General features: G+C 36.0%; 2 protein-coding genes across 2 annotated transcripts in view; one reads left to right on the forward strand and one right to left on the reverse strand.

Annotated features, from left to right (window-relative positions):
* Nucleotides 1-9449, forward strand: part of LOC109048578 (WD repeat, SAM and U-box domain-containing protein 1-like) — a 10178-nt gene extending 729 nt beyond the window's left edge. The window contains exons 2-8 of the mRNA XM_042731896.1: nt 212-245; nt 793-833; nt 1794-1900; nt 2055-2081; nt 3092-3271; nt 7308-7442; nt 8252-9449. Coding sequence (XP_042587830.1) covers nt 212-245; nt 793-833; nt 1794-1900; nt 2055-2081; nt 3092-3271; nt 7308-7442; nt 8252-8403 — 676 coding nt within the window. The 3' untranslated portion in view covers nt 8404-9449. The remainder of the gene's footprint in view (nt 1-211; nt 246-792; nt 834-1793; nt 1901-2054; nt 2082-3091; nt 3272-7307; nt 7443-8251) is intronic.
* A 1610-nt stretch (nt 9450-11059) lies between these two features.
* The window catches only part of tanc1b (tetratricopeptide repeat, ankyrin repeat and coiled-coil containing 1b), a 164534-nt gene continuing 162187 nt past the window's right edge, over nt 11060-13406 (reverse strand). Inside the window, 2 exon segments of the mRNA XM_042731899.1 lie at nt 11060-12374; nt 12963-13063. Of these exon segments, the coding sequence (XP_042587833.1) occupies nt 11228-12374; nt 12963-13063 (1248 nt within the window). The 3' untranslated portion in view covers nt 11060-11227.

The following is a 13406-nucleotide window of genomic DNA, read 5'->3' on the forward strand; positions in this document are numbered from 1 at the left end:
TTACACAGTATATTTTATTTTGCATATTTAGTTTTACGCAGTTTGACCAGCAGATGGATCTGTGGCATCAGATTCTGATCTCAGTGTTTAATACAGCAGTGCATTCAAACACTAACTAAATCCATAACATGCTGGATTTCAACAGCTCAGATGCTGGTGACAAGCAACACGGCATGCTGTAAATATGGATTTTATTTTGCTCTATTTTCAGGTCTGTTGATAAAACCGTGACCGTATATGATGCGGTGAGTGATTGACACCTTTTTTTTATTTTTATTATGGTTTGAGTTTATTGCATTGAAAATACTGTTAACAAACCACAAAATGCATCTATTAACAACCGCAGATACAGAAGAAGAAATGTGACTAGGACAGTTATTGGACTTCCTTTATGTAAAGCATTTAAAAAAAAATAAATTGTCATGCATTAACCACAAAAACATTTTATATATGCAGAATAATTTCTCAGCAAAGGTTTGGGAAATAAACCAGAGTTTGATTAATGAAAGATTATTTATATTCCAAAACCATGTGATTTAGAGATCCATCATTTATGCTTTGCCAAAATGGAATTTGTTAATTTTGTATTTATTTATTTAGTATCAGCTGTATGCTTGATGGATGTGTTTATGGATGACATACAGTATGTGCTGAAACACATCATAAATCTGTCTGTCTCACACTCGATCTGTTCATTAACTGATCGATCAGAGTATGTGCTTAAGATGCTCTGTCACCTGCAGCTAATGCCCCAAACACATGATGAAACTCTTTGTGTGTGTGTGTGAACAGAATCAGGGAGAACTTCTACACACTCTGACGCAGCATGACAGGTGAGTCTCTGAATCTCTTCGTATGAATCCAGAGTCACACTGCAGATTAATACAGATTTCTGATACAGAGTTCAACAACTAATGTATAGACAGCAACTTTCATTCTTGAATGAATCAGTGTTTTAGAACAAACCGTTTGTGTGCAAGATTCAGACTCTCAAAACAGACAGACAGTTGCTTTTGTTCTTGAATGAATCAGTGTTTTTGAATAAATCATTTGCAGGATTGATTCAGTGACTCTCATAGAAAGTAGCTTGTTTCATTCTCTTTCAAATCAGCTTTTGAATGATTCATTTGCGTGAATGTTTTTATTATCCATTCATATAGACAGTCACTTCTTTCATTCCTGAATGAATCAGTGTTTTTTAATGAATCGTTTGTGTGAATTATTCTGCAATTCACTCATATAGACAGTCACTTCTTTCATTCCTGAATGAATCAGTGTTTTAAAAAAATTATTTGCAGGATTGATTCAGTGACTCTCATAGGAAGTAGCTTGTTTCATTCTTGAATAAATCAGAGCTTCTGAATGATTCATTTGCGTGAATGATTTTATTATTCAGTCATATGGGCAGTCGCTTGTTTGGTTTCTGAATGATTCAGTGTTTTTGAATGAATTACTTGCGTGCAAGATACAGTGACTCTCAAAGATGGATGCATGTTTTGTTCTTGAATAAATACGAGTTTTTGAACGAATCATTTGCGTGAATGATTCAGTGACTCTCATAGACGGTCGCTTGTTTCATTCCTGGATGAATCAGTGTTTTTAATCGAATCGGTTGAAAGAATCAGTGATTCCGTGACTCATTCATAAAAAAAGTCACTTCTTGTAATGCTGTAATGTGCAGAAGTGTATTTTTTTTTTTTTTTTTGCAGTGTATTCACACACATATTTACACTGCAGTGTGTATCTGACTAAATGAACTTTCTCTTTGATATTTTTCTGTCTCTCTGCTGTAGATATGTGACTGCATGTGCATTCTCTCCCTGCATGCTGATGTTTGCATCTGGCTCTATGGATAAGACAGTGAATATCTGGAGAATTGGAGATGGAAATGCTGAAGCATGTAAGTCCATCTGCTTGTGTTGAGCTATAAACCACACATCAATACTGACACTGCTGTTTGACCGTCTGACCACCAGATCAATGATCAGAGTTTAGGTGAATGCTCACGATTGTGATGACATTGATTTGTGCTGATGGCTTTCTCTGTTTTCCAGCTGAACCACTGAAAATGTCAGTCCAAGGTAAGAGCTCCTCACCATTAACATTCACCAATAAAACAAAATAAAGAAAGAAGCACATTGTTTATTTACATGCACGGTTTTATTAAAACAGAAAACTGAAGGTAAAGCTAAAGGATGAGTTTGTTAAGAGAACAAAAAATATTGACACACCAGCGAGGCAGATTTTGACACGTGCAATGCTAGACTGAGAAGCAATTCATTCTTTTCAATGAATTGAAATAGTTCACAAAACTGATCTGAACGATACATTCACGAATCAAACAAAATCTTGTTCTCGAGGCATACGATTACTGGTTGTAATCAAATTATACAGTTATGCAGTTTTGATTAATATTCATTGCATACACAAATGTAATTAAAATATGTGACTCTGGACCACAAAACCAGTATTAAGTGTCAATATTTGGAAATTGAGATTTATACATCATCTGAAAGCTGAATAAATAATCTCTCCATTGATGTATGGTTTTTTAGGATCTGACAATATTTGGCTGAGATACAACTATTTGAAAATCTGGAATCTGAGGGTGCAAAAAATCTAAATATTGAGAAAAACATCTTTAAAGTTGTCCAAATTAAGTTCTTAGCAATGCATATTACTACCGTAATCAAAAAGTAAGTTTTGATATATTTACAGTAGGAAATTTACAAAACATCTTCATGGAACATGATCTTTACTTAATATCCTAATGATTTTTGGCATAAAAGAAAAATCAATAATTTTGACCCATACAATGTATTTTTGGCTATTGCTACAAATATACCCCAGAGACTTAAGACTGCTTTTGTGCTCCAGGGTCACATATAGTAGATTTAAAATAGATAAATATAGGATGTAACCAAACTAAGCCAGCCATATGTTTTTAATGTGTACACAGGCATATGAATAGTTCACAAGACGCTCTGTTTATGTTTAGGAAGGAAAAGACACATGGTTTGGAATATAATAAGAGATGTTCAGCATTGAGGCTGATGATAATAAAGCTCTTCCTGTTTGTTTGTGTGGACAGGAAGGAAGTCCCTGGGTTACTCCAGAACACTGGTCAGCGATTGGTCAGAGGAGGATGTGAGCGAGTGGCTCTGTGATGAAGGACTTGAAGCTCTGGTGGACGCGTTTAGGGCCCACAACATTGACGGGGCCGAACTCATCAGCTTAAACACAGAGACACTGACCACTGAGTTTAACATCGGTGAGGAAACACACACAAACCTGTTTCAGACAACGTCCTTCATGCTCTACTAGTTCTAGAAAGCTAGAGATCAAATGTAATGTTTTATTAGTTATTTTACAATTTTTATTATTATTACATAAATTTATCATGGGAACTGCATAGCAACATGCTTAAAACCTCTCAGAACACCCTGACAACCACTTACAACATTCCAGGTCTGTAGCTTTGAGTTTTGAATTGGAAAACACCACATTTTTTCTTCATAAGTCATTCAAATTATACTTTTATTCCATGCAATAGACCCTCAGATATGATCATCCTTGAGCGAGGAACCCCCTTTCTAAAATTTATTGACCCATAAATAAAGACCCAATTCATACTGGGGAAAAATTAATATTATAAATATTTGAATTATTTGGAAAATATGTAATTTCTGTTACATTATTACATTTTTGTTCTGTTCTCTATAGTACTGTACTGTTTAGGTGTATTATGTAAATGCCATTTTTATCATTTATACAAATCAATTATTTATTTATTAAAATTTATACAATTTATTTACTTGTCATTATTTAAGAGTTTTATTTAGTTTAATAATTGATTTATTTGAAGCTAATTTTAATTATTATTGTGATGATTATCAACCATTTACACAGTTTTTCTGTAAACTAAATAGTTAAATTCTAATAATTGATATGTATTTATATAATATACATGCAAAATGTGTGTATATATATACACACACACACACACACACACATATATATACAGACCAAAAGTTTGGAAACATTACTATTTTTAATGTTTTTGAAAGAAGTTTCTTCTGCTCATCAAGCCTGCATTTATTTGATCAAAAATACAGAAAAAAATGTAATATTGTGATATATTATTACAATTTAAAATAATGTTAAAAAATTTATTATACTTTAAATTATCATTTATTTCTGTGATGCAAAGCTGAATTTTTAGGATCATTATCACATGATCCTTTAGAAATCATTCTAATATGATGATTCATTATCAAAGTTGGAAACAGTTCTGCTGCTTAATATCTTTTCAGAACATGATACTTTTTTAGGATACTTTGATGAATAAAAAGTAAAAAAAAAAAAAAAAAAAAAAGAAGCTATGTTTTTAAAATATAAATATTTTGTAATAACAATATACACTACTGGTCAGTAATTGGGGTCAGTAATTTTTTTTTTTTTCTTTTTTTTTTAAAATAAAAATCAATACTTTTATTCAGCAAGGATGTGTTAAATTGATAAAAAGTGATAGTAAAGAAAATATATTATTAGAATATATATTATTAGAATTTTTTTTTTTTTTTTTTTGAATAAATGCAGTTCTTTTTAACCTTTTATTCATCAAATATATTAGACAGCAGAACTGTTTCCAACACTCATAATAAATCAGAATATTAGAATGATTTCTAAATGATCATGTGATAGACTGGATGTTACATGTGACACTGAAGGCTGGAGTAATGATGCTGAAAATTCAGATTTGCATCACAGGAATAATTTTTTTTTTAAAGTATATTCAAACAGAAAACTATTATTTTAAGTTGTATTAATATTTCACAATATTACTGTTTTTTCTGTATTTTTGATCAAATAAATGCAGGCTTGATGAGCAGAAGAGACTTCTTTCAAAAACATTAAAAATAGTAATGTTTCCAAACTTTTGACCTGTACTGTATATATATCTATATATATTGATATATATATATATATATATATATATATATATATATATATATATGTGTGTATATATAATTAAAATACTAATGAATTTACTTCATAGAACTTGTTACCTAAAAAAACGTGCTTCAAACGTGCCTGAAACAGCCTTTGGTTAATTCTGACTGTCCTCTGTAGGGAGTTGATTAGATTGATTAGTTGTGGTTGAAGCCTGCAGTTCGAGCCGATCAGATGCTTTTGTTAGTCTCGTGGTTGTCCGATGGGGTCCTCCGGAGGAGCTGGAGCTCTGCGCTAATGAATTTCGAGCTGCTGCAGTCATCAGAACCTGCTGCTGCTGTTGATTCGAGAGTCTGACTGCATATTGATCACACAAGCATCCCGGGCAGCGTCTGATTGAACACACGATTCTCACACCTCTCTCCAGCTCCTCGTGCAGTCCGCAACCTCTTCATTGCAAATGGCAGGTGCTGCACGCTGACAGCGCTGTCTGTGAGAGACACAACTCTATTGCCTTGTCCAAATACCTGCACTTGCGGTCTTGGCCACTTGAGAGCGCGTGCGCAAGACTGTCCCAGCAGGTCTTAAAAACGCCAAAGCTCAGTGTGCGCACACTAAACCCAATATTCAAGGCTTAGTGTAAAGCAACATGATGTTCTGGAAATAAATCGCGAGAGGCAAAGGCAACCTTTCCAGTGCAAGTTAGATATTAATATAATAAATAGATATTACATATAATTTGGTAGAAAAACAAAGTGTTGCACGTTTTATTAGTGTAAAGATGAGTAGTGGTGATATTTATTTTGTAAACATTTGCAACTGCTTTTTATCACTTAATTAGAAGCACCACAAATTAAATTGTGTCATGTTATAGGGACTAACTGAACAGACATTTAGAAGTTGATTTTAAAAGTATTTAAAATAATAAACTCTTGCATTTTTACAACACTATAAGAGTGTCCCATCAGGTAATGAAAAGTTCTACACACACTTGTGGTCTTCATCCTCAGTTGAACACTTGAGCCAAATACAGGAAATACGTCATAGTAGTAGTCAAGTGCAAAGACCGCAAGTGTGGGTATTTGGACAAGGCATATATGATATGCAGGATGAAGAAATGAGGTTTCATAGGTATGATGATCACCTTTAAAGTGCCCCTATTATGGATAATGAAAGCATTATAATTTGGTTTTGGGAGTCCCCAACAACAGGTTAACATGCATGCAAGGTCAAAAAACACTTTCATTGTCTAATGAAAACCCCTCATTGCGTGACGCTAATCTGTGGTGATTAGTCGATTTCATTTCCATTTCATAATAAAAGCAGCATTTGTGAGCGCAGTGCTGCATTGTTTACAGCCATTACCAGGGAAACCGCTGTGTTTATCGTTCTAAAAGCAGCACCTAGTGGCAAACAGTGAATTTGCATTTGAATTCAGACCAATGGAAAAGACTAACAAGTGGGCGGACAATATGCTCATGTTTCATGTTGACGTCAACATGAAATGGTTTGGGATTCATTTTAAAAACGACTCGTTTCAACGATTCAGAGTCGACTCTTTGTTTTGAGAGACAATAACTTTAGATTTAACTTTCAGATTTAAAACTTTGCAGGAAGTTTTCATTCACTTAGAGCTGTGTTACACACTGCAAAAATACACAATAGGTGCACTATAGGGTGTAAATATAAAATGTGACCCTGGACCACAAAACCAGTCTTAAAATTGAAAAATTGAGAATTGAGATTAAATAAGCTTTCCATTGATGTATGGTTTGTTAGGAGGACAATATTTGGCCGAGATACAACTATTTGAAAATCAGGATTCTGAGGGTGCAAAAAAATCTAGATACTGAGAAAATTGCCTTTAAAGTTGTCCAAATGAATTCTTAGCAATGCATATTACTAATCAAAAAATAAGTTTTGATGTACTTACAGTAGAAAATTTACAAAATATCTTCATGGAACATGATCTTTACTTAATATCCTAATGATTTTTGGCATAAAAGAAAAATCGATAATTTTGACCCATGCAATGTATTTTTGGCTATTGCTACAAATATATCCCAGAGACTGAAGACTGATTTTGTGCTCCAGTGTCACACACACACACACACACACATATATATTAGGGCTGGGTTTTGACACAAATTCCACAATTTGATTCAATTCTCATTCACAAGCTTGCGATTCAAACTGTGTTTGTCATTTGTTTTTTGGTAACTTGTGATGGCCAGATATATTTGGAGTTATACACAGAAGCATAAAGCAATACTGAAAACAGCGACGTCATGTTGCACAGCATATGCTGGGTGATTTGCGGTCCGCTGAACATGCTTGTTTTCTCTGTCCTGTAGAGTCGGTGGGTCTCCGGGGGCGAGTCCTGAGGAAGATTAAGGACCTGAGATCTTCACTGATGGACTCTGATGTTCCTGATGAGTTCCTCTGTCCGATCACCAGAGAGCTCATGAAGGACCCCTTCATCGCTGCAGGTCAGTCCAGGACACAGATCCAAAGTACTTTGTCCTGATAAATCCAGATGTAAATATCTGAATTTAATTCAATGTGTTTGTCATTCCTGTCCAGTGTTGCCAGATTCCCATTTTTCCTGCACAATAGGGCTGTTTTGAAAAAAAAATTGCGGGGAAAATTGCAGGATTGCTTTTTTTTGTTCTGTTATTCATAATAAAATGTAGTGTATTATGTATGTATTAAATGTGTGTGTGAGAGAGAGAGTGTGTGTGTATATATACTGAATATATATATATATATATATATATATATGTGATTAATCACGATAAATCATTTAACAGCACTAATATATATACACACAACATTTTTTATCTATTATTATTAGATGTATTTTATCACATTTTATATTGCCAGTGTAACATATCTAATATTAAGACATGATTTGGACACTAAAAACAAAATGCACTCAAAAGGATTTAAATTACTTACAATTTTCAAAATGATATATTTTAAAACGTTATACTTGCATATTGTCAGTTTAACATTTTATCTAATATGTTAAGACATGACCGGGACATTAAAGAACAACAAAATTAAAGGATTTCTTATATATTTTCATATGTATGTAATATATGAGAATGTTTCTTTTATGGCCCTTTATGGGTATCCCATGGATGGATGAGGGGAAAAATAAGCTAGTTTTTATTAATTTTGGGTGGATTTTGTGCTAGAAATTTTTCTCCAACTAAATCCGTTTGAGCAATTGCAAATCACAACATAAAACGCTGGATGAGAGCAATGCATGTTTGAGTGGTGTGTTCTTTAATAGATGGATTTTCCTATGAAAGAGAGGCGATGGAGAGCTGGATCAACACCCCCAACCGCTCCAGCCCGATGACCAACCTGCCTTTACAAACCACACTACTGACCCCCAACAGAGGCCTGAAGACGGCCATACAGCGCTGGAGGAGCAGCCACTGAGCGCCGATCACCAGGACTGAAGACTGCATGCACAGGTGGATGACTTTCTTACACACTCTGAGAAATATCTAAATAAAGCTTCCAAAAGGGTGTTTTCACAGTGACGCCATAGAAGAGCCATTTTTGGTTCTCCAAAGAACCTATCAGTGAACAGTTCTTAAAAGAACCATTTTTTCTAAATGTGAAGAACGTTTTAATAATCTAAAGAACCGGGAAGATTCCATGGATCTTTAAAAAAGGTCTCGTCTTCGATGCTCAATTCATTCTCATTGACAACATTAGTTTTAATAATAATCCAAGTATCGGTACGACATCAGTATATTCTCCTACAACAACTTGAAGCATTTTGCTTTGTTCATGTTCATCTCTTCACAAGCGAAGCGGTGTTGCTGTTTTTCTAGTTCACACAGCTCTGTCTGTATGACGGCTTCAACAGTGTTGTTCAGCTGAGGGTGCTGCAGGAGTCAAGCTAATGCTCCTTGATTTGAATAAAACCTTTCAGCGGAGGTCAGAAAGACATACAACTGCGTAAATGCATTTCTGCTCAAAATAGCTCATTGCTGAGCATTCTGGGAAAAGCTTTTAATGGTTGATTCCACATGGTTTTTCATCATAAAGTTAACATGTCAGTGACCAAACACTCATGAATAAAATATACAACACTACCAACATTGACTGATTTTGCTTCGCATGAGCTTCTTTAATGCTTCAGATTAATGCAGACAAATAAAAATTGTGCTTACTGGTCAGGTTTAGCGTTAGCTCTTTTTTTTTTTTTTAACTTACTACTAAAACTTAAAACTTTACATCAGTTTATGGCTTTAATATTGTGGGAGAAATAAAACGTAATATTAAATGTGGGCTGTAAAGTATGCTGAAGCCTGCTAGTGTACATATATTTGATCTTGACAGGTTTTGTTTTTCTAGCGGGACTTATGGATTGTAATTAATAGACACCGGGTGCAAAAAAAATCTTTTACATTAATAAAAATAAAATTAATAAGAACAACTACATTTTTGTTTTTGTTGATGGCTTTAATACGGAGTGTGGGAAATAAAATATAATAAGCATGTGTCCAGACCCTTTATTAAAGGATGTTCACCAGATTATGATAATTTATTTTATTTTTATTTTTTATCTGAACTAGCTTGTCCAAATTACAATGCAGCACTTCGTAGTGATTAATAATAAAGCAATATGTTTTCCAGTGGGATGTTTTTTATTTCCCATAAATGGACCATGGCTGAAATGAATTCAATACAGTTACAGATCACAACTCATGAGGCACCAATTGCAATAAAAAATAATATATATACACATTTCCAAATAATATCTGCCCTCTCAAACTTATGACTTTTATTATTTTTCTCCACTTCCTTCACATAAACTTTAGCATGCCCTCACACCCAGATGGCCTCCGTAGTTTCGTATTTCTTTTAAAAGTAGCTGTGCAAAAATAACTATATAAAATATATTGCTTTGACAGATAGCAAGCAGGAGGCGCCGTAAATAAATTAATCTAGACAGGAATAACAAGCAGGGCAAATTCAGATGTCATGTACAAACATACAAACAGAGCAGGTACAAGTTTAATAACCGCAAACATCACGTCAACCAAAAATGCATGAAAAACACAAAATGCACTTTTTTTTGTAAATAAATGGTCAAAATACACCATCTTCACATAAAAGGTGAAAAATACACATTACAGTAATATTTACAGTACATAGTCGAGGGTCTGATCGCTGTCATAATGTCAGGCGACATTAACCCCTTGTGCACAGGTTCAGTTCTCAGTCGGATCCTCAGTGCTGTCTGTGAATCAGTGTGACTTCAGGTGTTTATGGTCCCTTTTGAAGGGCTTAAAAAAAATCAAAATGATCATCCTGGATGCTGGAGTTGTCCACGTTCACAGGACAGAAAGCACGAGTAGAAACAGACCCATAAATCAGTTATAATGAAACCAAGGAGCACTGTCTGAACTTCACAATATAAATGTCATGTTTTCATATATTTCTGAGTGAATATTGTGTTTGTGAACTCTTTAAATCTTGTTATATAACTATATATGGAACTATATTACCTTTCATGATCTTTAAAACCTTGAAATTTGGCTTGAACTTTTGTAGACAAATACATTGTGCCTACATAAGAATTTCTTTATAAAACTTAAGTTTTAATTAAAATGGACAAGTTTGAAACCGTATTATACTACAATATGTAAAATGGAGAATAGGTATGTGTCCAAAACTTTTGATTGTGTATATGTGTGTATATATATATATATATATTTTTTATATCTATTCTTTATAATACCGATCAAAAGTTTGGAGTGGGGAAGATTTTAAAAATGTTTTTGAAAGAAATGTCCCCAAAGCTGCATTTATTTGATGAAAAATATGGTACAAAATTGTGAAATTAATTTTCTATTTTATGTGAATATATTGTAAAATAAATTTATTCTGTGATCAAAGCTGTATTTTCATCATCATTCCTCCAGTCTTCAGAGTCACATGATCTTCAGAAATCATACTAATATGCTGACTTGCTATTCAAGAAACATTTCTTATTATCAATGCTGAAAACAGTTGAATTTGTTTTTTGTTTTCAGGATCCTATGATGACTAGAAAGCATTTATTTGAAATTGAAATCCTTTGTAACATTATACATGTCTTTACCGTCACTTCTGATCAGTTTAATGCATCCTTTCTGAATAGAAGTATTAATTTCTTAAACGTTTTGCGTGGACAGTAGTGTGTGTATATATATTTATATATACTTCATCTGAAGTGTGTTTTCTAGGGTTGTTGCATATGAACATCCTAAACATTCGACTCAATAAAGGATCTCTTTGGTTTCATTGCCGCTACATGAATGGTGGGGTTTTCTTGAGTTAAGCCGGGCTGTTTGCTCATGCTTTCTGTGAATGAATGTGCCATGGCCAGAACCGGTTTGCTTTCTTTATAGCAGAACTCTTTAGCATGCAGACTCCCGTTGCGCAGGCCGCCCAGGGCGGGACCCTTGAGCGGCTCGTAATAAGCTCCGGATGGTTTTCCGTACTCAATCTCACCCGTCAGACCCGCAGAAGCCACGAGTCCTTCAGTGGAGTGACTCTGCCAGCCTCGAGACGCCACCGGCTGCTGCTGCTGCTGCTGCTGAAATCGAGCCGTCTTGTCCATGATTCCCATGAACGGACGGGGTTTGTACTCCACAGAGCCGGTCTGGCTGATCTTAGGCTTGTCTGTTATGGTTTTGGTGCGCACGTCTGGGCCTTGCGCTTTCCCGCTGTCTGATAAACTGCTGCTGGACGCCAGGCTGCTGGTGGAGCTGGAGACCCTCATGCTGGCGTCCTTTCGCAGCTCTTGACTTTGAGCTCCAGAAGTCGCAGAAAGAACCGTCCCTTCTAGAGTTTTAGACGAGTGCATTTGGACGTCTGCATCGTCGTTTGTGGGCAGTAAGGGGCTGATATCAATGCCTGGTCCAGCCTTTAGCACGCTGGATATGTGGCGGCTGGGAATCGGGCTGGACGGAGCATATTGCGACTGGCTCTTTGTGTTGGTCGGCCGTGTGGAGCCTGCCTGTAAGGAGCCGAGATGCTGGTTGGTTTTGACGATCTGCGCCTGTTTGCTGGGCTGCAGGACGAGGCTCTTCTGGTGCTGATGTCGGAGGCTTTGTCTCTGTGGCGGTGAAACTGAGCGGCCGTTTGAAGTCCGGTTTAGCGAGTAGATGTTTTGAGACCAGGCCTCAGAGTCGTCGTCGTCCTCTTCCTCCTCCTCATCGTCATCGGCGCGCTCTGGACCGGCGTGCTCCGGGTCGGCCGGCAGGTTGCTCAGACTCTGGTGTTTGCTCTGGCTGCGCTGCATCTGTTTGCACTCGTCCTCCACGCGCGCCAGCAGGCGGCAGATCTCGCGGTTGTTGGGGCAGAGCTTGCTGGCCTCGTGCAGGTCAGCTAATGCTGCGGTGAACTGTCTGTGAGCAGAGCGTTCAGACAGAGGTGGAGAGAAAACAGGAAGAATAATTAAGGCTGGAAACGCAAACAAGTGTCAGGAAAATAAACCAATCATACAAATAAAAATAAAAAACTAATGACAACAGTTAAAAGGGTGAGCACACCCTTATTATCCCGCACACATGAGTCTCTACACATTCGCCCATCAAGTGTCCCGTGATCGTGCAGGTCTCTACTCAGAAGGTGCCTGTTATAATGTTATAATCGAGGATCTGGACTCTGAGCATAACTTGTTTTTCTAGAACAAACTATAAAATATATTCTATAAAAATGTTAATGTCCTTGCAGTGGCAAATAGCTTTGGTTTTATATTTAATTTGATTACATTAATGTTAAAAGTTGAGATTTACAAAAGATATTTTAACTGCTACTATGTAAAAGGAATACTGCTGTAAAAAAGCACCTTTATTTGTTTAAAGTATTTCAAAACCAAATGTTATTGCACTTGTGTTCATATAGCAGTACTTTTAAATTAAAAAAGTGCACAATACACTACTTTTGAACTCATTATTGAATTTTGTGCATCTGAAGATGCATCATGGCCTCACCTGCTGCTGCGTTTGGCTCTGGCTCTCGCGTAGTACGCCTCATACGATTTGGGTTTGAGCTCCAAAGCCTTGGTTGCAAACTCCTCTGCCATGCCAAAGTCCTGTCAGAGAGAGTGAGGTGAACATCAGGTACCAAACTAAGAGAAGCCATCATCCACTCAGACAGAGCTACAGAATTCAGATTCTCAGAACGGCTGAATAGCTGTAAACTGGTCCAAATAATAGGTGATTTAATTAATGAACTCTTCAACTGTTGTTCATTGTCATCAATCAGAGGTGCAGACTGGAAACTGGCTCTGTATTGTGTCGGGAGAGCTTTTGGAGCTGGGCTATTACTTCTGAATAGACCTTCAAATCAATTCAGGCCCTCGGAGTCATTCGCATCTTTCTCGTCTTGCCGTGTCTGACATCTCGAGCAGCGAAAAACCACAATCTGATTGATCC

This window comes from Cyprinus carpio, chromosome B9 (genome assembly GCF_018340385.1).
Source record: "Cyprinus carpio isolate SPL01 chromosome B9, ASM1834038v1, whole genome shotgun sequence".
Classification (NCBI taxonomy): Eukaryota; Metazoa; Chordata; class Actinopteri; order Cypriniformes; family Cyprinidae; genus Cyprinus; species Cyprinus carpio.